Here is a 26,500-nt window from a genome sequence, read left to right on the forward strand (position 1 = left end):
CAAAAACATAGAGACCCAGAAAACCTGAGTCTACGCCTTCACTATGGTGAATCACTAAAACAATACAGAAATACACCACGGAAAAAGAAGGAACAGCACGTCAGAAATCAGCTCAATGTTATTGAAGAATCCATAGAATCTAACCACTTCTGGGAAAACTCGAAACAAACATGAAGAGTTATCTATCCAAAACGGAGATGGATAAACCACTTGTCCAATCCTTTTGGCTCTATGACAAAGAACAAACAGCAAAAACATATACATGATCAAATACAAACCTTAGAATCAACTATAAAAGACTACCAGAACCCACTGGATTCTCCAATTACATTGAATGAACTACAGGACAAAATTACAAACCCTCCAACCCAAAAAGGCCTGTGGGGTTGATGGTATCCTAAATTAAATTATAAAATATACAGACCCAAAATTCCAATTGGCTATACTTAAACTATTTAACATCATCCTCAGCTCTGGCATCTTCCCCAATATTTGGAACCAAGGACTGATCACCCTGATCCACAGAAGTGGAGACAAATTTGACCCCAATAACTACCGTGGGATATGCGTCAACAGCAGCCTTGGGGAAATCCTCTGCATTATCATTAACAGCAGACTCGTACATTTCCTCTATGAAAACAATGTACTGAGCAAATGTCAAATTGGCTTCTTACCTAATTACCGTACGACAGACCACGTATTCACCCTGCACACCCTAATTGACAAACAAACAAACCAAAACAAAGGCAAAGTCTTCTCATGCTTTGTTGATTTCAAGAAAGCTTTTGACTCAATTTGGCATGAGGGTCTGCTATACAAATTGATGGAAAATGGTGTTGGGTGAAAAACATACGACATTACAAACAACAAGTGTGCAGTTAAAACTAGCAAAAAAACCTCACATTTCTTTCCACAGGGCCGTGGGGTGAGACAGGGATGCAGCTTAAGCCCCACCCTCTTCAACATATATATCAACAACTTGGCGAGGGCACTAGAACAGTCTGCAGCACCCGGCCTCAACCTACTAGAATCTGAAGTCAAATGTCTACCGTTGGCTGATGATCTGGTGCTTCTGTCCCCAACCAAGGAGAGCCTACAGCAGCACCTAGAAATTCTACACTGATTCTGTTAGACCTGGGCACTGACGGCAAATCTGAGTAAGACAATAAATGTGGTGTTCCAAAGAAGGTCCAGTTGCCAGGACAACAAACACAAATTCCATCTAGACACCGTTTCCCTAGAGCACACAGGAAACTACACATACCCTGGCCTAAACATCAGGACCACAGGAAACTATACATACCTTGGCCTAAACATCAGGACCACAGGAAACTATACATACCCTGGCCTAAACATCAGGACCACAGGAAACTATACATACCCTGGCCTAAACATCAGGACCACAGGAAACTATACATACCCTGGCCTAAACATCAGGACCACAGGAAACTATACATACCCTGGCCTAAACATCAGGACCACAGGAAACTATACATACCCTGGCCTAAACATCAGGACCACAGGAAACTATACACACCCTGGCCTAAACATCAGGACAACAGGAAACTATACACACCCTGGCCTAAACATCAGGACCACAGGAAACTATACATACCCTGGCCTAAACATCAGGACCACAGGAAACTATGAATACCCTGGCCTAAACATCAGGACCACAGGAAACTATGAATACCCTGGCCTAAACATCAGGACCACAGAAAACTATACATACCCTGGCCTAAACATCAGGACCACAGGAAACTATACATACCCTGGCCTAAACATCAGGACCACAGGAAACTATGAATACCCTGGCCTAAACATCAGGACCACAGAAAACTATACATACCCTGGCCTAAACATCAGGACCACAGAAAACTATACATACCCTGGCCTAAACATCAGGACCACAGGAAACTAAACATACCCTGGCCTAAACATCAGGACCACAGGAAACTATACATACCCTGGCCTAAACCTCAGGACCACAGAAAACTATACATACCCTGGCCTAAACATCAGGACCACAGGAAACTATACATACCCTGGCCTAAACATCAGGACCACAGGAAACTATACATACCCTGGCCTAAACATCAGGACCACAGGAAACTATACATACCCTGGCCTAAACATCAGGACCACAGGAAACTATACATACCCTGGCCTAAACATCAGGACCACAGGAAACTATACATACCCTGGCCTAAACATCAGGACCACAGGAAACTATACATACCCTGGCCTAAACATCAGGACCACAGGAAACTATACACACCCTGGCCTAAACATCAGGACCACAGGAAACTATACATACCCTGGCCTAAACATCAGGACCACAGGAAACTATACATACCCTGGCCTAAACATCAGGACCACAGGAAACTATACATACCCTGGCCTAAACATCAGGACCACAGGAAACTATACATACCCTGGCCTAAACATCAGGACCACAGGAAACTATACACACCCTGGCCTAAACATCAGGACCACAGGAAACTATACACACCCTGGCCTAAACATCAGGACCACAGGAAACTATACATACCCTGGCCTAAACATCAGGACCACAGGAAACTATACATACCCTGGTCTAAACATCAGGACCACAGGAAACTATACATACCCTGGCCTAAACATCAGGACCACAGGAAACTATACACACCCTGGCCTAAACATCAGGACCACAGGAAACTATACATACCCTGGCCTAAACATCAGGACCACAGGAAACTATACATACCCTGGCCTAAACATCAGGACCACAGGAAACTATACACACCCTGGCCTAAACATCAGGACCACAGGAAACTATACATACCCTGGCCTAAACATCAGGACCACAGGAAACTATACACACCCTGGCCTAAACATCAGGACCACAGGAAACTATACATACCCTGGCCTAAACATCAGGACCACAGGAAACTATACATACCCTGGCCTAAACATCAGGACCACAGGAAACTATACATACCCTGGCCCAAACATCAGGACCACAGGAAACTATACATACCCTGGCCCAAACATCAGGACCACAGGAAACTATACATACCCTGGCCCAAACATCAGGACCACAGGAAACTATACATACCCTGGCCCAAACATCAGGACCACAGGAAACTATACATACCCTGGCCTAAACATCAGGACCACAGGAAACTATACATACCCTGGCCTAAACATCAGGACCACAGGTAACTATACATACCCTGGCCTAAACATCAGGACCACAGGAAACTATACATACCCTGGCCTAAACATCAGGACCACAGGTAACTATACATACCCTGGCCTAAACATCAGGACCACAGGAAACTATACATACCCTGGCCTAAACATCAGGACCACAGGAAACTATACATACCCTGGCCTAAACATCAGGACCACAGGAAACTATACATACCCTGGCCTAAACATCAGGACCACAGGAAACTATACATACCCTGGCCTAAACATCAGGACCACAGGAAACTATACATACCCTGGTCTAAACATCAGGACCACAGGAAACTATACATACCCTGGCCTAAACATCAGGACCACAGGAAACTATACATACCCTGGCCTAAACATCAGGACCACAGGAAACTATACATACCCTGGCCTAAACATCAGGACCACAGGAAACTATACATACCCTGGCCTAAACATCAGGACCACAGGTAACTATACATACCCTGGCCTAAACATCAGGACCACAGGAAACTATACACACCCTGGCCTAAACATCAGGACCACAGGAAACTATACCTACCCTGGCCTAAACATCAGGACCACAGGTAACTATACACACCCTGGCCTAAACATCAGGACCACAGGAAACTATACATACCCTGGCCTAAACATCAGGACCACAGGAAACTATACATACCCTGGCCTAAACATCAGGACCACAGGAAACTATACATACCCTGGCCTAAACATCAGGACCACAGGAAACTATACATACCCTGGCCTAAACATCAGGACCACAGGAAACTATACATACCCTGGCCTAAACATCAGGACCACAGGTAACTATACATACCCTGGCCTAAACATCAGGACCACAGGAAACTATGAATACCCTGGCCTAAACATCAGGACCACAGGAAACTATACACACCCTGGCCTAAACATCAGGACCACAGGAAACTATACATACCCTGGCCTAAACATCAGGACCACAGGAAACTATACACACCCTGGCCTAAACATCAGGACCACAGGAAACTATACATACCCTGGCCTAAACATCAGGACCACAGGAAACTATACACACCCTGGCCTAAACATCAGGACCACAGGAAACTATACATACCCTGGCCTAAACATCAGGACCACAGGAAACTATACATACCCTGGTCTAAACATCAGGACCACAGGAAACTATACATACCCTGGTCTAAACATCAGGACCACAGGAAACTATACATACCCTGGCCTAAACATCAGGACCACAGGAAACTATACATACCCTGGCCTAAACATCAGGACCACAGGAAACTATACACACCCTGGCCTAAACATCAGGACCACAGGAAACTATACACACCCTGGCCTAAACATCAGGACCACAGGAAACTATACACACCCTGGCCTAAACATCAGGACCACAGGAAACTATACATACCCTGGCCTAAACATCAGGACCACAGGAAACTATACATACCCTGGCCTAAACATCAGGACCACAGGAAACTATACATACCCTGGCCTAAACATCAGGACCACAGGAAACTATACATACCCTGGCCTAAACATCAGGACCACAGGAAACTATACATACCCTGGCCTAAACATCAGGACCACAGGAAACTATACACACCCTGGCCTAAACATCAGGACCACAGGAAACTATGAATACCCTGGCCTAAACATCAGGGTCACAGGTAACTTCCACAAAGCTGTGAACGATCTGAGAGACAAGGCCAGAAGGGCCTTCTATACCATCAAAAGGAACAGAAAATGTGACATACATATTAGGATCTGGCTAAACTTCAGTTATCAAATCAAATCAAATGTATTTATAAAGCCCTTCTTACATCAGCTGATATCACAAAGTGCTGTACAGAAACCCAGCCTAAAACCCCAAACAGCAAGCAATGCAGGTGTAGAAGCACGGTGGCTAGGAAAAACTCCCTAGAACCCATCGCCCTTCATGGTTGTGAGGTCTGGGGTCCGCTTACCAACCAAGAATTCACAAAAGACAAATTGAGACTGTTTGCAGAATTCTGCAAAAATATCCTGTGTACAACGTAAAAAAACAAATAATGCATGCAGAGCAGAATTAGGCCGATACCAATTAACTTTCAAAATCCAGAAAAGAGCCATTCAATTTTAAGGAAATCTTTGACTATGTACAGACTCAGTGAGCATAGCCTTGCTATTGAGAAAGGCCGCCGTAGGCAGACCTGGCTCTCAAGAGAAGACAGGCCATGTGCACACTGCCCACAAAATGAGGTGGAAATTGAGCTGCACTTCCTAACTTCCTGCCAAACGTATGACCATATTAGAGACACATATTTCCCTCAGATTACACAGATCCACAAAGAATTAGAAAACAAACCCAATTTTGATAAACTCCCATATCTACTGGGTAAAATACCACAGTGTGACATCACAGCAGCAAGATGTGTGACCTGTTGCCACAAGAAAAGGTCAACCAGTGAAGAACAAACACCATTGTAAAAACAACCCATATTTATGTTGACTTATTTTCCCTTTTGTACATCGTTACACCACTGTATATATACACATGACATTTGAAAAGTTTCTATTGCTTTTGTGAGTGTAATGTTTACTGTTCATTTTAAAAATGTTATTTAACTTTTGTTTATTATCTATTTATCTTGCTTTAGCAATGTAAACATACACTACCATTCAAATGTTTGGGGTCCCTTAGAAATGTCCTTGTTTTTGAAAGAAAAGCACATTTTTCGTCCATTAAAATAGCATCAAATTGATCAGAAATACAGTGTAGACATTGTTAATGTTGTAACTGACTATTGTAGCAGGAAACGGCAGTTTTTTTATGGAATATCTACATAGGCGTATAGAGGCCCATTATCAGCAACCATCACTCCTGTGTTCCAATGGCACGTTGTGTTAGCTAATCCAAGTTTATCATTTTAAAAGACAGTTTGCTCTGTCTCTAACCAGAATAGAAAGAGGAGTGGGAGGCCCCGGTGCACAACTGAGCAAGAGGACAAGTACATTAGGCATCTGTTTCTGAAACTAGACACACTATCAAGTCCTCAAATGGCAGCTTCATTAAATAGTACCCACAAAACACCAGTCTCAACGTCAACAGTGAAGAGGTGACTCCGGGATGCTGGCCTTCTAGGCAGAGTTCCTCTGAACAGTGTCTGTGTTCTTTTGCCCATCTTAATCTTTCCTTTTTATTGGCCAGTCTGAGATATGACTTTTTCTTTGCAACTCTGCCTAGAAGGCCAGCATCCTGGAGTCGCCTCTTCACTGTTGACATTGAGACTGGTGTTTTGTGGGTACTATTTAATGAAGCTGCCAGTTGAGGACTTGTGAGGTGTCTTTCTCAAACTAGACACTCTAATGTACTTGTGCTCTTGCTCAGTTGTGCACCGGGGCCTCCCACTCTTCTTTCTATTCTGGTTAGAGACAGTTTTCTCTGTTCTGTGAAGGGAGTAGTACACAGTGTTGTACGAGATCTTCAGTTTCTTGGCAATTTCTCGCATGGATTACCCTTCCTTTCTCAGAACAAGAATAGACTAACGAGTTTCAGAAGAAAGTTCTTTGTTTCTGGCCATTTTGAGCCTGTAATCGAACCCACAAATGCTGATGCTCCAGATACTCAACTAGTCTAAAAAAGGTAGGTTTTTATTGCTTCTTTAAATCAGAACAACAGTTTTCAGCTGTGCTAACATAATGATCAATTAGCCTTTTAAAATGATAAACTTGGATTAGCTAACACAACGTGCCATTGGAACACAGGAGTGATGGTTGCTGATAATGGGCCTCTGTACGCCTATGTAGAAATTCCATTACAAATCAACCGTTTCCAGCTACAATAGTCATTTACAACATTAACAATGTCTACACTGTATTTCTGACCAATTTGATGTTGTTTTAATGGACAAAAAAATAGCTTTTCTTTCAAAAACAAGGACATTTCTAAGTGTTGCCCATGCCAATAAAGCCCTTTGAATTGAAATGTAATTGAATTGAGACACAGAGAGAGACACACACACAGAGAGAGAGAGAGAGACAGAGAGACAGAGAGAGAGAGAGAGAGAGACAGAGAGAGAGAGACAGAGAGACAGAGAGACAGAGAGAGAGACAGAGAGAGAGACAGAGAGAGAGACAGAGAGAGAGACAGAGAGAGTTCAATCCTGTAAGTCACTTTAGATAAAATGCTAAATGCCATAGATTATTGTGATTCTTATGAAGTGAAATGTTGTCAGCCCTACATGGTCAATAACAACACCTTTTACAGCAACCCATTAGATACACCTACACCTGTGTGTGCAGTTTGGAGCAATCACAAAGGTGTTTATTTTCTTCCATTGTCAGATCTTCCTGGAAACGCCCTTCACTCTCTACACAACAGAATCAGAGACATGAACACACACACAGCAGCATTCTCTCGGGAAGTAAACCACTCTTTACTAATCCAGGTTTTCAATTAGCACTTATCTCCCGTTCCTACGGTGATAACAGCCAGGCAATTACACACTGCGCTGCAGATAAGGCTGATTCAGACAGTGGCGGGACTCTGTGGGTTTGTCACGAGAGAGAAAGAGAAAGACAGAGACAAAGAGAGAGAGAGACACAGACTGACAGAGAGAGATAGAGAAAGCGAGACACAGACAGACAGAGAAAGCGAGACACAGACAGACAGAGAAAGCGAGACACAGACAGACAGAGACAGAGAAAGCGAGACACAGACAGAGACAGAGAAAGCGAGATGCCAGCCAGCCAGCCAGACAGACAGAGAGAGAGATGAGGAGAAAGAGTTAGAAAGAGAGAGGGGGGGGGTGAGAGACAGAGACCCAACCAAATCATGAGAAAACAAAAAGACTGACCCAAACATAAAGCTTTGACTATGTACAAACTCAGTGAACATAACCTTGCTATTGAGAAAGGCCGCTGTAGGCAGACCTAGCTCTCAAGAGAAGACAGGCTACAGTGGTTGCGCCACTAAAAGTTTTGCGATTATGCTGCGGGACCTAGAGGTAATGTGTGGTTCAGTACGGTACCCTGCGTCACCACGTCATTTCTCCAGACCACCACAAGGGGGAGTTAGAGCACCGATTATGCTTTTGGGTCCTACTGTGTTTCTAACTGACAATGAATGGGTGACATAAACCTACATAGAAGCTGATAATTGTGTATGAATTCAGTATTACTGACTAAAACTGTTGTTCCACTAAGGTTTTTATTCTTTTATTTTGTTAGGTGACTTAGCTCAGACTGTAGTAGTGTAGGAGCCACTCCAGACTGGTCACGTTGTACAGCGCCTGAGTGGCACAGCGGTCTGAGACACGGCATAGCAGTGTAAACTGTGTTGCTACAGACGCTGGTTCAATACCCGTGCCAGCCTCAACTTTTTCCTCGCTCATTTCACGTTATATAAAAATGAAATCCCCTCCAAATTATTGTTATTTTTTAAACACAACGATTATTATTAATGTAGAACGATATAAAAGCCCGTTGGATATTCTCTCAGATATATTATTAACCCTGGTATTAGCAGGACAATATATATTGGTCATATGGGTCATGGCTCCCGAATGGCGTACAATGAGATTACCTTGTAGTTCTCCAGCTGTGTCCACTGAAAGCGCGCAAGGTTCAGGGCAAGAGGGCAGGGGGCACGGGATGGGCTGCAGAGCCACGCACAGAAGACTGACCTAGCCCATAGGGAAGGGAGGGGGTGGACCCCCCCCCCCGCTACTCTGGCAACACTAAGGGGCATTGCACTAATAATGGTGCTGACGAGGGAAACGTTCTCGCTGTTCTGTTCTTAGCGCCAGTCTGCACCTTCAAACTAAAACAATGGAACTAATAATGGCTTTCAAATTGCCAATGTTTATTTAGTTATGGATCCATAACGAATTACTATGGGAATAAATATCAGTGAATTACAGAAATATCCTCCAATCCTCTATATGTGATTATTGGCAGAAAGTCCCGTCGTATTTTAGGCGACATGAGTCTCACTAGTGTTGAGTAATGTACCGTGTAGTTGTTATTTAAAGAGCATATTGAAGTTAGAAACAATAGGATTTGAAGCAACTAAACCCATTTCAGCTGTTTAGAGCTGCTCTGAGACAAGCATGGGGACTGGTCCTGATAGATCTATCAGATTTATATTTTGACTGAATCTCTGTTTGAGTATTGGTTAGACTACAATTATACAGTTAGGGTGTAGAAATGTTACGCTCTTAGTGTAACCTTTATTTAACTAGGCAAGTCAAATTCTTATTTACAAGGACATCTTACTCCTTCCTCCCCATCGGGGAATTGAACCCCGGTCTCCCGCGTGCCCTGCCCGCACGACACAGGGATTCTCTAGTTAAATAGCCCAGTACTCTACTCACGACCGTCACGTTGTACAGCGTCATATTTTCTGTTCCATCCTAACGGAAACCCAGAGGGTGTTTAGTTTTCCTTGGAATAGAAACACCATAATATTAATCAAATTAATTAAACAACATTTCTTAAAATCAGTCCCATATACTATGTTCTTACAAAAAAGGTTTTAATTTCTCTAGTACAGCCACTATTGAAGGCTATCAAATGCTTCTCAAACATGCCCTCTGGTGGTCAAACTATCACTAACTAGCATTAATGGTAACAGTGGCACCATGCAAGCTGCAGTACGCTGCAACTTTTAGAGGACGAAGCACTGCACGTGCACACTGCCCACAAAATCAGGTGGAAACTGAGCTGCACTTCCTAACCTCCTGTCCAATGTATGACCATATTAGAGACACATATTTCCCTCAGATTACACAGATCCACAAAGAATTAGAAAACAAACCCAATTTTGATAAACTCCCATATCTACTGGGTAAAATACCACAGTGTGACATCACAGCAGCAAGATGTGTGACCTGTTGCCACAAGAAAAGGTCAACCAGTGAAGAACAAACACCATTGTAAATACAACCCATATTTATGTTTATTTATTTTCCCCTTTGTACTTTAACTATTTGCACATCGTTACAACACTGTATATAGACATAATATGACATTTGAAAGGTCTTTAGTCTTTTGGAACTTCTGTGAGTGTAATGTTTACTGTTCATTTTTATTGTTTATTTCACTTTTGTATATTACCTACTCCACTTGCTTTGGCAATGTTAACATATGTTTCCCATGCCAATTAAAGCCCTTAAATTGAATTGAATTGAAACAAAGAAACAAAGAAAGAGAGATTGAGAGAGAGGCAGATAGAGAGAGGCAGATAGAGAGAGGCAGATAGAGAGAGGCAGATAGAGAGAGGCAGATAGAGAGAGGCAGATAGAGAGAGGCAGATTGCGAGAGGCAGATTGCGAGAGGCAGATAGAGAGAGATTGAATGATGCCGTGTCGGCCCTCTAGTCAGCTGACCTGTAGTCTGGTGATGATGGGTCGTACTTCCTCAGGGAAATGCATGGCCACCAGGTCAGCTGACTTGGCAGGGTCAAGGGTCACCAGCTCCGCAATGTGCAGCAGGGCCTTGTCCCAGACACAGTGTTTCTCCTCTGAGCTGTAGCCAGGCATGGACAGCAGGTTGTGGATGTAGTTAAAGATCTCTTCCTGTTGACATGTCAATAAGACCAGTGTGAACTTCATCCATACAAGCTTCAGAATCTACTGTCTAATAGCTTGGTATGCTGCACACTACCTTTCTCACAGGGTCTCTGAGGTAGCAGTCCAGAATTTTATCATGCAGATGCTTCTGCTCATACAGAAACTCACAGATCTGGTAGCTGAGAGGAGGGAGAGAGGAGGAGGGAGAGAAGAGGAGGGAGAGAAGAGGAGGGAGAGAAGAGGAGGGAGAGAAGAGGAGGGAGAGAGGAGAGAGAGGAGGAGAGAGAGGAGAGAGGAGGAGAGAGAGAGAGAGAGAGGAGGGAGAGAGGAGGAGGGAGAGAGGAGGGAGAGAGGAGGGGGGAGAGAATGGTGAGGGAGAAGTTGGGACCAGGAGTTAATAGTGGTTGAATATAGTATATATAGTATACAAGTATATTCATAGAGAGAGAGAGAAACAGAGAGAGAAAAACAGAGAAAGAGAAACAGAGAGAGAGAGAGAGAGAGAGAGAGAGAGAGAGAGAGAGAAACAGAGAGAGAGGGAGGATAATAGAGGATAACTCACAACTCTGCCTTCTCAGCCAGTCCCAGTAGTCGTCCCTCATCAAACTGGCCCACACCTCCCACCTGCAGCAGCTCCAACAGCACCTGGGAACCAATCACAGCCTCTACTGGATCACATGACCTGACCAATCCACAGGCTACGCTCAGAAAAAGAGCCCTAGAGCAAATCTGAAATGGCACCCTATTCCCTAAATAGTGCACTACTTTAGTCCTGAGCCTTATCGTGTCAGAGTAGTCTACCTGTTGTCTCTCTGTGTGTCTGGAGTCGTCGTCTGGACTACACAGGAACTCCAGAACCTGTGGAACAACAGAACCACAACACAAAACATAGGTCCAGGTTCTCCTACTGCCCAGTTTCAATACAACACAACACCGCTCCAGGTTCTCCTACTGCCCAGTTTCAATACAACACAACACCGCTCCAGGTTCTCCTACTGCCCAGTTTCAATACAACACAACACCGCTCCAGGTTCTCCTACTGCCCAGTTTCAATACAACACAACACCGCTCCAGGTTCTCCTACTGCCCAGTTTCAATACAACACAACACCGCTCCAGGTTCTCCTACTGCCCAGTTTCAATACAACACAACACCGCTCCAGGTTCTCCTACTGCCCAGTTTCAATAGAACACCACTCCAGTCAGTTAGTCACACTACAGGAAGGCTTTACACTGAGAATATTGAATGACTAAGTGCAAAAACACATCTATCCTCTTCCTGTGTGAAGCAGCTGTTTTCAGCCAGGTGCTAAGTGCCAACTCCTCGCTTGAGGCCCAATCAACATTCCCAGAGTAGAATCCTGTAGCTGGGTGGTGACGAAGGAGAATAAGTCCCTTAACATAGATCACAACACATCTATCCTCTTAACCTCTATCGTCCCACCTACTCAACAGCCAGTGTAATCCCGTGGCGTGATATTCAAATACCTAAAAAATGCAAAAACTTCAATTTTTCAAACATATGACTATTTTACACCATTTTAAAGACAAGACTCTCGTTAAATAACTGTTGAATATTTTATCAACGTTTATGATGAGTATTTCTGTAAATTGATGTGCTGATTCACTGGAAGTTTTGGGAGGCAAAACATTTTTGAACATTACACGCCAATGTAAAATGGGGCTTTTGGATATAAATATGAACTTTATCAAGCAAGACATACATGTATTGTGTAACATTGAGTCCTGGGAGTGCCATCTGATGAAGATCATCAAAGGTTAGCGATTCATTTTAGCTGTATTTCTGGTTTTTGTGACGCCTCTCCTTGCTTGGAAAATGGCTGTGTGGTTTTTCTTGTTTAGGTGCTGTCCTAACATAATCTAAATGTTATGCTTTCGCCGTAAAGCCTTTTTGAAATCGGACAATGAGGTTGGATTAACGAGAAGTGTATCTTTAAAATGGGATATAATAGTTGTATGTTTGAGAAATTTGAATTATGAGATTTTTGTTGTTTTGAATTTGCCGCCCTGCTATTTCACTGGCTGTTGAATAGTGTGTCCCGCAGGTGAGACGGTCACATCCCACATACCCCAGAGAGGTTAACATAGAACATCTATCCTCTTAACATAACACATCTATCCTCTTAACATAACACATCTATCCTCTTAACATAACACATCTATCCTCTTAACATAGAACATAACACATCTTATGATGAAAAACAACGGTTGCGTCTTTGTTGCACTACGTCTCTCAGATTATTGCTGAATCATATTTATGCAGGTTCCTAAGATGTTTAGTAACAGGCGTTGTGAGTAACTGCAATGACGATGACCTGGAACACGCCCATATCTCCTCCAGTCCAAACTCTATGTGGAATGGCTGGGGGTTCCCCAAGGACCTGTCTGTCTGAGAGACTTCCTGCTCTAAGTGGTCACCTGATCGAAGAGCTTCCTGTTGACGAAGAGTGTGTTGTCAGGTTTGGCCAGCTGGCGGGCCAGGAAGGTAAACAGACAGCCCACCTGAGAGGGAGTGAAGTCACTGTTCTCCACCATCACCTGGAAACAGACAGAGAGACAGGAACAGAACAGTTAGACGGGAGGAGAAAGGGAGACAGAGAGACAGGAACAGAACAGTTAGACGGGAGGAGAAAGGGAGACAGAGGTCAGAACAGAACAGTTAGACGGGAGGAGAAAGGGAGACAGAGAGACAGGAACAGAACAGTTAGACGGGAGGAGAAAGGGAGACAGAGAGACAGGAACAGAACAGTTAGAGACGGGAGGAGAAAGGGAGACAGAGAGACAGGAACAGAACAGTTAGACGGGAGGAGAAAGGGAGACAGAGAGACAGGAACAGAACAGTTAGACGGGAGGAGAAAGGGAGACAGAGAGACAGGAACAGAACAGTTAGACGGGAGGAGAAAGGGAGACAGAGAGACAGGAACAGAACAGTTAGACGGGAGGAGAAAGGGAGACAGAGAGACAGGAACAGAACAGTTAGAGACGGGAGGAGAAAGGGAGACAGAGAGACAGGAACAGAACAGTTAGAGACGGGAGGAGAAAGGGAGACAGAGAGACAGGAACAGAACAGTTAGACGGGAGGAGAAAGGGAGACAGAGAGACAGGAACAGAACAGTTAGACGGGAGGAGAAAGGGAGACAGAGAGACAGGAACAGAACAGTTAGAGACGGGAGGAGAAAGGGAGACAGAGAGACAGGAACAGAACAGTTAGACGGGAGGAGAAAGGGAGACAGAGAGACAGGAACAGAACAGTTAGAGACGGGAGGAGAAAGGGAGACAGAGAGACAGGAACAGAACAGTTAGACGGGAGGAGAAAGGGAGACAGAGAGACAGGAACAGAACAGTTAGAGACGGGAGGAGAAAGGGAGACAGAGAGACAGGAACAGAACAGTTAGAGACGGGAGGAGAAAGGGAGACAGAGAGACAGGAACAGAACAGTTAGACGGGAGGAGAAAGGGAGACAGAGAGACAGGAACAGAACAGTTAGACGGGAGGAGAAAGGGAGACAGAGAGACAGGAACAGAACAGTTAGACGGGAGGAGAAAGGGAGACAGAGAGACAGGAACAGAACAGTTAGAGACGGGAGGAGAAAGGGAGACAGAGAGACAGGAACAGAACAGTTAGAGACGGGAGGAGAAAGGGAGACAGAGAGACAGGAACAGAACAGTTAGACGGGAGGAGAAAGGGAGACAGAGAGACAGGAACAGAACAGTTAGAGACGGGAGGAGAAAGGGAGACAGAGAGACAGGAACAGAACAGTTAGAGACGGGAGGAGAAAGGGAGACAGAGAGACAGGAACAGAACAGTTAGAGACGGGAGGAGAAAGGGAGACAGAGAGACAGGAACAGAACAGTTAGACGGGAGGAGAAAGGGAGACAGAGAGACAGGAACAGAACAGTTAGACGGGGAGGAGAAAGGGAGACAGAGAGACAGGAACAGAACAGTTAGACGGGAGGAGAAAGGGAGACAGAGAGACAGGAACAGAACAGTTAGACGGGAGGAGAAAGGGAGACAGAGAGACAGGAACAGAACAGTTAGACGGGAGGAGAAAGGGAGACAGAGAGACAGGAACAGAACAGTTAGACGGGAGGAGAAAGGGAGACAGAGAGACAGGAACAGAACAGTTAGACGGGAGGAGAAAGGGAGACAGAGAGACAGGAACAGAACAGTTAGAGACGGGAGGAGAAAGGGAGACAGAGAGACAGGAACAGAACAGTTAGACGGGAGGAGAAAGGGAGACAGAGAGACAGGAACAGAACAGTTAGACGGGAGGAGAAAGGGAGACAGAGAGACAGGAACAGAACAGTTAGAGACGGGAGGAGAAAGGGAGACAGAGAGACAGGAACAGAACAGTTAGAGACGGGAGGAGAAAGGGAGACAGAGAGACAGGAACAGAACAGTTAGACGGGAGGAGAAAGGGAGACAGAGAGACAGGAACAGAACAGTTAGAGACGGGAGGAGAAAGGGAGACAGAGAGACAGGAACAGAACAGTTAGACGGGAGGAGAAAGGGAGACAGAGAGACAGGAACAGAACAGTTAGACGGGAGGAGAAAGGGAGACAGAGAGACAGGAACAGAACAGTTAGAGACGGGAGGAGAAAGGGAGACAGAGAGACAGGAACAGAACAGTTAGACGGGAGGAGAAAGGGAGACAGAGAGACAGGAACAGAACAGTTAGACGGGAGGAGAAAGGGAGACAGAGAGACAGGAACAGAACAGTTAGACGGGAGGAGAAAGGGAGACAGAGAGACAGGAACAGAACAGTTAGACGGGAGGAGAAAGGGAGACAGAGAGACAGGAACAGAACAGTTAGAGACGGGAGGAGAAAGGGAGACAGAGAGACAGGAACAGAACAGTTAGAGACGGGAGGAGAAAGGGAGACAGAGAGACAGGAACAGAACAGTTAGACGGGAGGAGAAAGGGAGACAGAGAGACAGGAACAGAACAGTTAGAGACGGGAGGAGAAAGGGAGACAGAGAGACAGGAACAGAACAGTTAGACGGGAGGAGAAAGGGAGACAGAGAGACAGGAACAGAACAGTTAGAGACGGGAGGAGAAAGGGAGACAGAGAGACAGGAACAGAACAGTTAGAGACGGGAGGAGAAAGGGAGACAGAGAGACAGGAACAGAACAGTTAGACGGGAGGAGAAAGGGAGACAGAGAGACAGGAACAGAACAGTTAGACGGGAGGAGAAAGGGAGACAGAGAGACAGGAACAGAACAGTTAGACGGGAGGAGAAAGGGAGACAGAGAGACAGGAACAGAACAGTTAGACGGGAGGAGAAAGGGAGACAGAGAGACAGGAACAGAACAGTTAGAGACGGGAGGAGAAAGGGAGACAGAGAGACAGGAACAGAACAGTTAGAGACGGGAGGAGAAAGGGAGACAGAGAGACAGGAACAGAACAGTTAGACGGGAGGAGAAAGGGAGACAGAGAGACAGGAACAGAACAGTTAGAGACGGGAGGAGGAAGGGAGACAGAGAGACAGGAACAGAACAGTTAGACGGGAGGAGAAAGGGAGACAGAGAGACAGGAACAGAACAGTTAGACGGGAGGAGAAAGGGAGACAGAGAGACAGGAACAGAACAGTTAGAGACGGGAGGAGAAAGGGAGACAGAGAGACAGGAACAGAACAGTTAGACGGGAGGAGAAAGGGAGACAGAGAGACAGGAACAGAACAGTTAGACGGGAGGAGAAAGGGAGACAGAGAGACAGGAACAGAACAGTTAGAGACGGGAGGAGAAAGGGAGACAGAGAGACAGGAACAGAACAGTTAGACGGGAGGAGAAAGGGAGACAGAGAGACAGGAACAGAACAGTTAGACGGGAGGAGAAAGGGAGACAGAGAGACAGGAACAGAACAGTTAGAGACGGGAGGAGAAAGGGAGACAGAGAGACAGGAACAGAACAGTTAGACGGGAGGAGAAAGGGAGACAGAGAGACAGGAACAGAACAGTTAGACGGGAGGAGAAAGGGAGACAGAGAGACAGGAACAGAACAGTTAGACGGGAGGAGAAAGGGAGACAGAGAGACAGGAACAGAACAGTTAGACGGGAGGAGAAAGGGAGACAGAGAGACAGGAACAGAACAGTTAGACGGGAGGAGAAAGGGAGACAGAGAGACAGGAACAGAACAGTTAGACGGGAGGAGAAAGGGAGACAGAGAGACAGGAACAGAACAGTTAGACGGGAGGAGAAAGGGAGACAGAGAGACAGGAACAGAACAGTTAGACGGGAGGAGAAAGGGAGACAGAGAGACAGGAACAGAACAGTTAGACGGGAGGAGAAAGGGAGACAGAGAGACAGGAACAGAACAGTTAGACGGGAGGAGAAAGGGAGACAGAGAGACAGGAACAGAACAGTTAGACGGGAGGAGAAAGGGAGACAGAGAGACAGGAACAGAACAGTTAGACGGGAGGAGAAAGGGAGACAGAGAGACAGGAACAGAACAGTTAGACGGGAGGAGAAAGGGAGACAGAGAGACAGGAACAGAACAGTTAGACGGGAGGAGAAAGGGAGACAGAGAGACAGGAACAGAACAGTTAGACGGGAGGAGAAAGGGAGACAGAGAGACAGGAACAGAACAGTTAGACGGGAGGAGAAAGGGAGACAGAGAGACAGGAACAGAACAGTTAGAGACGGGAGGAGAAAGGGAGACAGAGAGACAGGAACAGAACAGTTAGACGGGAGGAGAAAGGGAGACAGAGAGACAGGAACAGAACAGTTAGACGGGAGGAGAAAGGGAGACAGAGAGACAGGAACAGAACAGTTAGAGACGGGAGGAGAAAGGGAGACAGAGACAGGAACAGAACAGTTAGACGGGAGGAGAAAGGGAGACAGAGAGACAGGAACAGAACAGTTAGACGGGAGGAGAAAGGGAGACAGAGAGACAGGAACAGAACAGTTAGAGACGGGAGGAGAAAGGGAGACAGAGAGACAGGAACAGAACAGTTAGACGGGAGGAGAAAGGGAGACAGAGAGACAGGAACAGAACAGTTAGACGGGAGGAGAAAGGGAGACAGAGAGACAGGAACAGAACAGTTAGACGGGAGGAGAAAGGGAGACAGAGAGACAGGAACAGAACAGTTAGACGGGAGGAGAAAGGGAGACAGAGAGACAGGAACAGAACAGTTAGAGACGGGAGGAGAAAGGGAGACAGAGAGACAGGAACAGAACAGTTAGAGACGGGAGGAGAAAGGGAGACAGAGAGACAGGAACAGAACAGTTAGACGGGAGGAGAAAGGGAGACAGAGAGACAGGAACAGAACAGTTAGAGACGGGAGGAGAAAGGGAGACAGAGAGACAGGAACAGAACAGTTAGAGACGGGAGGAGAAAGGGAGACAGAGAGACAGGAACAGAACAGTTAGAGACGGGAGGAGAAAGGGAGACAGAGAGACAGGAACAGAACAGTTAGAGACGGGAGGAGAAAGGGAGACAGAGAGACAGGAACAGAACAGTTAGACGGGAGGAGAAAGGGAGACAGAGAGACAGGAACAGAACAGTTAGACGGGAGGAGAAAGGGAGACAGAGGTCAGAACAGAAATAGGAAGAGATGGAGGGAGGGAGAAAGAGTGAGAGGTGGACAGAGAGAGAGAGAGAACAGAGGTCAGAAGAGTTCAGTGAGAAAAAGAGTAAAGATTTACAAGACGTGAGAGGACAGACAGTTCCGACATTAAGAGGAAGTTCAGTCAAAGAGAGATGGAGAGAGGGAGAGGAGAAGAGAGAGGAAGTTCAGTCAAAGAGAGATGGAGAGAGAGAGAGATGGAGAGAGGGAGAGGAGAAGAGAGAGGAAGTTCAGTCAAAGAGAGATGGAGAGGAGAAGAGAGAGGAAGTTCAGTCAAAGAGAGATGGAGAGAGGGAGAGGAGAAGAGAGAGGAAGTTCAGTCAAAGAGAGATGGAGAGGAGAAGAGAGAGGAAGCTGTCTAGTCCACTTGCTTTGACAATGTAAACATATGTTTCCCATGCCAATAAAGCCCTTGAATTGAAAGAGAGAGAGATGCTGTACCTTCAGTAAAATGTCTACAATCCTCTGCTGGTACTCCAGAGCCTGCTTGTCATTCTTAAAGTCCTCCAGCGTCTGAGGAGGGGGGAGAACGGACAGAATGTGGAAATAAAAGAGAAACAAACCATGAGGGCAGCTACACGGGGAGAAGTACAAATATAATATGTTGGGACTGTTACCCCCCCGCTGGACGGACAGACAGACACACGGGGACAAGTACAAATATAATATGTTGGGACTGTTACCCCCCCGCTGGACGGACAGACAGACACACGGGGACAAGTACAAATATAATATGTTGGGACTGTTACCCCCCCGCTGGACGGACAGACAGACACACGGGGACAAGTACAAATATAATATGTTGGGACTGTTACCCCCCGCTGGACGGACAGACAGACACACGGGGACAAGTACAAATATAATATGTTGGGACTGTTACCCCCCCGCTGGACGGACAGACAGACACACGGGGACAAGTACAAATATAATATGTTGGGACTGTTACCCCCCCGCTGGACGGACAGACAGACACACGGGGACAAGTACAAATATAATATGTTGGGACTGTTACCCCCCGCTGGACGGACAGACAGACACACGGGGACAAGTACAAATATAATATGTTGGGACTGTTACCCCCCCGCTGGACGGACAGACAGACACACGGGGACAAGTACAAATATAATATGTTGGGACTGTTACCCCCCGCTGGACGGACAGACAGACACACGGGGACAAGTACAAATATAATATGTTGGGACTGTTACCCCCCGCTGGACGGACAGAGAGACACACGGGGACAAGTACAAATACAATATGTTGGGACTGTTACCCCCCGCTGGACGGACAGACAGACACACGGGGACAAGTACAAATATAATATGTTGGGACTGTTACCCCCCGCTGGACGGACAGACAGACACACGAGGACAAGTACAAATATAATATGTTGGGACTGTTACCCCCCCCGCTGGACGGACAGACAGACACACGGGGACAAGAACAAATATAATATGTTGGGACTGTTACCCCCCGCTGGACGGACAGACAAACACGGACAAGTACAAATATAATATGTTGGGACTGTTACCCCCCGCTGGACGGACAGAGAGACACACGGGGACAAGTACAAATACAATATGTTGGGACTGTTACCCCCCCCGCTGGACGGACAGACAGACACACGGGGACAAGTACAAATATAATATGTTGGGACTGTTACCCCCCCGCTGGACGGACAGACAGACACACGGGGACAAGTACAAATATAATATGTTGGGACTGTTACCCCCCGCTGGACGGACAGACAGACACACGGGGACAAGTACAAATATAATATGTTGGGACTCTAACCCCCCCGCTGGACGGACAGACAGACACACGGGGACAAGTACAAATATAATATGTTGGGACTCTTACCCCCCGCTGGACGGACAGACAGACACACGGGGACAAGTACAAATATAATATGTTGGGACTGTTACCCCCCGCTGGACGGACAGACAGACACACGGGGACAAGTACAAATACAATATGTTGGGACTGTTACCCCCCGCTGGACGGACAGACAGACACACGGGGACAGGTACAAATACAATATGTTGGGACTGTTACCCCCCGCTGGACGGACAGACAGACACACGGGGACAAGTACAAATACAATATGTTGGGACTGTTACCTCCCCGCTGGACGGACAGACAGACACACGGGGACAAGTACAAATATAATATGTTGGGACTGTTACCCCCCGCTGGACGGACAGACAGACACACGGGGACAAGTACAAATACAATATGTTGGGACTGTTACCTCCCCCGCTGGACGGACAGACAGACACACGGGGACAAGTACAAATATAATATGTTGGGACTGTTACCCCCCGCTGGACGGACAGACAGACACACGGGGACAAGTACAAATATAATATGTTGGGACTGTTACCCCCGCCCCGCTGGACGGACAGACAGACACACGGGGACAAGTACAAATATAATATGTTGGGACTGTTACCCCCCCGCTGGACGGACAGACAGACACACGGGGACAAGTACAAATATAATATGTTGGGACTGTTACCCCCCGCTGGACGGACAGACAGACACACGGGGACAAGTACAAATATAATATGTTGGGACTGTTACCCCCCCGCTGGACGGACAGACAGACACACGGGGACAAGTACAAATACAATATGTTGGGACTGTTACCCCCCCGCTGGACGGACAGACAGACACACGGGGACAAGTACAAATATAATATGTTGGGACTGTTACCCCCCCCGCTGGACGGACAGACAGACACACGGGGACAAGTACAAATATAATATGTTGGGACTGTTACCCCCCAGCTGGACGGACAGACAGACACACGGGGACAAGTACAAATACAATATGTTGGGACTGTTACCCCCCGCTGGACGGACAGACAGACACACGGGGACAAGTACAAATACAATATGTTGGGACTGTTACCCCCCGCTGGACGGACAGACAGACACACGGGGACAAGTACAAATATAATATGTTGGGACTGTTACCCCCCGCTGGACGGATAGACAGACACACGGGGACAAGTACAAATATAATATGTTGGGACTGTTACCCCCCGCTGGACGGACAGACAGACACACGGGGACAAGTACAAATATAATATGTTGGGACTGTTACCCCCCGCTGGACGGACAGACAGACACACGGGGACAAGTACAAATATAATATGTTGGGACTGTTACCCCCCCGCTGGACGGACAGACAGACACACGGGGACAAGTACAAATATAATATGTTGGGACTGTTACCCCCCGCTGGACGGACAGACAGACACACGGGGACAAGTACAAATATAATATGTTGGGACTGTTACCCCCCCCGCTGGACGGACAGACAGACACACGGGGACAAGTACAAATACAATATGTTGGGACTGTTACCCCCCCGCTGGACGGACAGAGAGACACACGGGGACGAGTACAAATACAATATGTTGGGACTGTTACCCCCGCTGGACGGACAGACAGACACACGGGGACAAGTACAAATACAATATGTTGGGACTGTTACCCCCCCGCTGGACGGACAGACAGACACACGGGGACAAGTACAAATATAATATGTTGGGACTGTTACCCCCCGCTGGACGGACAGACAGACACACGGGGACAAGTACAAATATAATATGTTGGGACTGTTACCCCCCCGCTGGACGGACAGACAGACACACGGGGACAAGTACAAATACAATATGTTGGGACTGTTACCCCCCCGGTGGACGGACAGACAGACACACTGGGACAAGTACAAATACAATATGTTGGGACTGTTACCCCCCCGCTGGACGGACAGACACACGGGGACAAGTACAAATACAATATGTTGGGACTGTTACCCCCCCGCTGGACGGACAGACAGACACACGGGGACAAGTACAAATACAATATGTTGGGACTGTTACCCCCCCGCTGGACGGACAGACAGACACACGGGGACAAGTACAAATATAATATGTTGGGACTGTTACCCCCCCGCTGGACGGACAGACAGACACACGGGGACAAGTACAAATATAATATGTTGGGACTGTTACCCCCCCGCTGGACGGACAGACAGACACACGGGGACAAGTACAAATATAATATGTTGGGACTGTTACCCCCCGCTGGACGGACAGACAGACACACGGGGACAAGTACAAATACAATATGTTGGGACTGTTACCCCCCCGCTGGACGGACAGAGAGACACACGGGGACAAGTACAAATACAATATGTTGGGACTGTTACCCCCCCGCTGGACGGACAGACAGACACACGGGGACAAGTACAAATACAATATGTTGGGACTGTTACCCCCCCGCTGGACGGACAGACAGACACACGGGGACAAGTACAAATACAATATGTTGGGACTGTTACCCCCCCCGCTGGACGGACAGACAGACACACAGGGACAAGTACAAATATAATATGTTGGGACTGTTACCCCCCGCTGGACGGACAGACAGACACACGGGGACAAGTACAAATACAATATGTTGGGACTGTTACCCCCCCGCTGGACGGACAGACAGACACACGGGGACAAGTACAAATACAATATGTTGGGACTGTTACCCCCCGCTGGACGGACAGACAGACACACGGGGACAAGTACAAATACAATATGTTGGGACTGTTACCCCCCCCGCTGGACGGACAGACAGACACACGGGGACAAGTACAAATATAATATGTTGGGACTGTTACCCCCCCGCTGGACGGACAGACAGACACACGGGGACAAGTACAAATACAATATGTTGGGACTGTTACCCCCCCGCTGGACGGACAGACAGACACACGGGGACAAGTACAAATACAATATGTTGGGACTGTTACCCCCCCGCTGGACGGACAGACAGACACACGGGGACAAGTACAAATATAATATGTTGGGACTGTTACCCCCCCGCTGGACGGACAGACAGACACACGGGGACAAGTACAAATACAATATGTTGGGACTGTTACCCCCCCGCTGGACGGACAGACAGACACACGGGGACAAGTACAAATACAATATGTTGGGACTGTTACCCCCCGCTGGACGGACAGACAGACACACGGGGACAAGTACAAATATAATATGTTGGGACTGTTACCCCCCCGCTGGACGGACAGACAGACACACGGGGACACACACAAAGCGATAACTAAAAAGAGTGAGTCAAATAGTTGATCAGAAGGTGAAAGCAGAGAGACAGAACCTCTTGATGTGCTGTTTGGAAAAACAAACCAAGTGGCAGAATGACTCCTACTTACATGTTGACTGACCAGCTGTGTCTGTAGACTTGTAGAGACCTGAACGATTGGTACAGCTGATTAACTGACTGACTGACTGACTGAGTCAGTGGCTGATCATTGATTGAATGACAGATTGATTGTATTGACTGTTGACTGACTGATTGACTGTTGACTGATTGATTGACTGGTGGATTGAAACGATAGAAAAAGTGCTCAGTGCTCCTTTAAAAACAATTCTTAAATTAGTTGTGTGCTGGATCCTCATAGGACAAATCAATCAATTGATGAATTGATTGGTTGATTGGCTGCCTCATAGGCTAAGTAAGAGCCATGCTAGGCTTCTACCTCTCCCTGTGTGGGTGGAGTTGTACTTGTAGTTCTCTGAGGTGTGGTTGTAGTTTTCTGTGGTGTTTCCCAGACTTGGCTCACCAGGGCCAGAACGTTGAGGAACTCTGGCGTGTCAAAGTGGACCAGGGTTCTGATGTAAGGGTATAACTCCTCCTCCTGAGCTGCCTCTGCAGAGTGGAGCCTGATGAGGAACTCAAACACCTGGAGACACAGACAGACAGACAGACAGACAGACAGACAGACAGACAGACAGACAGACAGACAGACAGACAGACAGACAGACAGACAGACAGACAGACAGACAGGACACACACCAGAGGTTAGTGGTATGTTAAAGTTCATCACATCCTCAAAACAACATCACGTAACATACATGTAACATTGATCTGCCATCTGTATGAAAAAGCACCACATCGTCACATGGGACCTGGTTTCCATGGATACCCCCCCCACACACACTAGCCTCTCATCCTAACCTGTGTGGTTGCCGTGGCATCCCAGATATAAACATGCAGAGAGGGCGAACATGAAAGAATATGGCCCATTATCCTCCCATTCAGACAGAATACAACTCCCTCTCCGCAATCACTACATTATTGAGAGGCCATGGAAAGAGAGAGAGAGAGAGAGACAGAGAGAGAGAGACAGAGAGAGAGAGAGAGAGAGAGAGAGACAGAGAGAGAGAGACAGAGAGAGAGAGAGAGAGAGAAAACAAACAAGAGAGAGAGAGAGAGAGAGAGAGAGAGAGAGAGAGAGACAGAGAGAGAGAGAGACAGAGAGAGACAGAGAGAGAGAGAGAGAGAGAGAGAGAGAGAGAAAGAAACACAGAGAGAGAGAGCGACAGAACATGAAAGAATATGTCCCATTATCGCCCCATTCAGACAGAACACAAAACAACTCCCTCTCTGCAATCACTACACTATTAAGCGGCCATTTGGAGTGTGTGTGAGATTTGGGACATAGACGAGGGAGAGAAGGGGACTTCAAAGATAAAGAAGAGAGGAGAGGTGGCGAGAGGGAGATGAGGGGGAGAGTTGAACAGGTGCACAGCCTCCTTCATCCAGACCTCTGCCTCATAATTCTGGATGATAGTTCCTATCAAAGACAAGGAGGGAGGAGGAGGGAGAGGGAGGAGGAGGGAGAGAGAGGAGAGAGGGGGAGAGGAGAGAGGGAAAAGAGGAAGGAGAGAGGAAAGAGGGAAGAGAGGAGAGGAGAGAGGGAGGAGAGGAGAGAGGGAAGAGAGGAGAGAGAGGAGAGAGAGGGGAGAGAGAGAGAGAGAGGAGAGGAGAGAGAGGGGAGAGAGAAGGGAGAGAAGAGAGGAGAGAGGGATGAGATGAGCGAGGGATACGATGAGAGAGGAGTGAGGAGAGAGAGATGAGAGGAGAAAGGAGAGAGGGATGAAATAGAGGGGGAGGAGGACAGAGTCTCAGAGATCAAACCTCTCCCTTTGATCATGTTCTCTACTTCACCCTGATGTCATTATACAATACAACACATTAAACACCACACATCATGTTCTCTACTTCACCCTGACCTGATGTCATTATACAATACAACACATTAAACACCACACATCATGTTCTCTACTTCACCCTGATGTCATTATACAATACAACACATTAAACACCACACATCATGTTCTCTACTTCACCCTGACCTGATGTTATTATACAATACAACACATTAAACACCACACATCATGTTCTCTACTTCACCCTGACCTGATGTCATTATACAATACAACACATTAAACACCACACATCATGTTCTCTACTTCACCCTGACCTGATGTCATTATACAATACAACACATTAAACACCACACATCATGTTCTCTACTTCACCCTGACCTGATGTCATTATACAATACAACACATTAAACACCACACATCATGTTCTCTACTTCACCCTGACCTGATGTCATTATACAATACAACACATTAAACACCACACATCATGTTCTCTACTTCACCCTGACCTGATGTCATTATACAATACAACACATTAAACACCACACATCATGTTCTCTACTTCACCCTGACCTGATGTCATTATACAATACAACACATTAAACACCACACATCATGTTCTCTACTTCACCCTGACCTGATGTCATTATACAATACAACACATTAAACACCACACATCATGTTCTCTACTTCACCCTGACCTGATGTCATTATACAATACAACACATTAAACACCACACATCATGTTCTCTACTTCACCCTGACCTGATGTCATTATACAATACAACACATTAAACACCACACATCATGTTCTCTACTTCACCCTGACCTGATGTCATTATACAATACAACACATTAAACACCACACATCATGTTCTCTACTTCACCCTGACCTGATGTCATTATACAATACAACACATTAAACACCACACATCATGTTCTCTACTTCACCCTGACCTGATGTCATTATACAATACAACACATTAAACACCACACATCATGTTCTCTACTTCACCCTGACCTGATGTCATTATACAATACAACACATTAAACACCACACATCATGTTCTCTACTTCACCCTGACCTGATGTCATTATACAATACAACACATTAAACACC

The 26,500-nt window shown here is 46.5% G+C and overlaps 1 protein-coding gene across 11 annotated transcripts in view; it reads right to left on the reverse strand.

Annotated features, from left to right (window-relative positions):
• LOC106575830 (vacuolar protein sorting-associated protein 8 homolog) overlaps positions 1 to 26,500 on the reverse strand; it is a 182,517-nt gene that overhangs the window by 92,541 nt on the left and 63,476 nt on the right. For 5 of the 11 annotated variants that reach the window (XM_045699530.1, XM_045699533.1, XM_045699532.1 and 2 more), the window contains 8 exons: positions 23,910 to 24,113; positions 23,583 to 23,621; positions 18,786 to 18,857; positions 13,199 to 13,318; positions 11,562 to 11,618; positions 11,323 to 11,405; positions 10,855 to 10,939; positions 10,578 to 10,766 (listed from right to left, as the gene is read on the reverse strand). In XM_045699530.1, the coding sequence (XP_045555486.1) occupies positions 10,578 to 10,766; positions 10,855 to 10,939; positions 11,323 to 11,405; positions 11,562 to 11,618; positions 13,199 to 13,318; positions 18,786 to 18,857; positions 23,583 to 23,621; positions 23,910 to 24,113 (849 nt within the window). The remainder of the gene's footprint in view (positions 1 to 10,577; positions 10,767 to 10,854; positions 10,940 to 11,322; positions 11,406 to 11,561; positions 11,619 to 13,198; positions 13,319 to 18,785; positions 18,858 to 23,582; positions 23,622 to 23,909; positions 24,114 to 26,500) is intronic. The other 6 variants (XM_045699539.1, XM_045699535.1, XM_045699538.1 and 3 more) reach the window with 3 other exon arrangements.

Source organism: Salmo salar, chromosome ssa17 (genome assembly GCF_905237065.1).
Source record: "Salmo salar chromosome ssa17, Ssal_v3.1, whole genome shotgun sequence".
In the NCBI taxonomy this organism is placed as follows: Eukaryota; Metazoa; Chordata; class Actinopteri; order Salmoniformes; family Salmonidae; genus Salmo; species Salmo salar.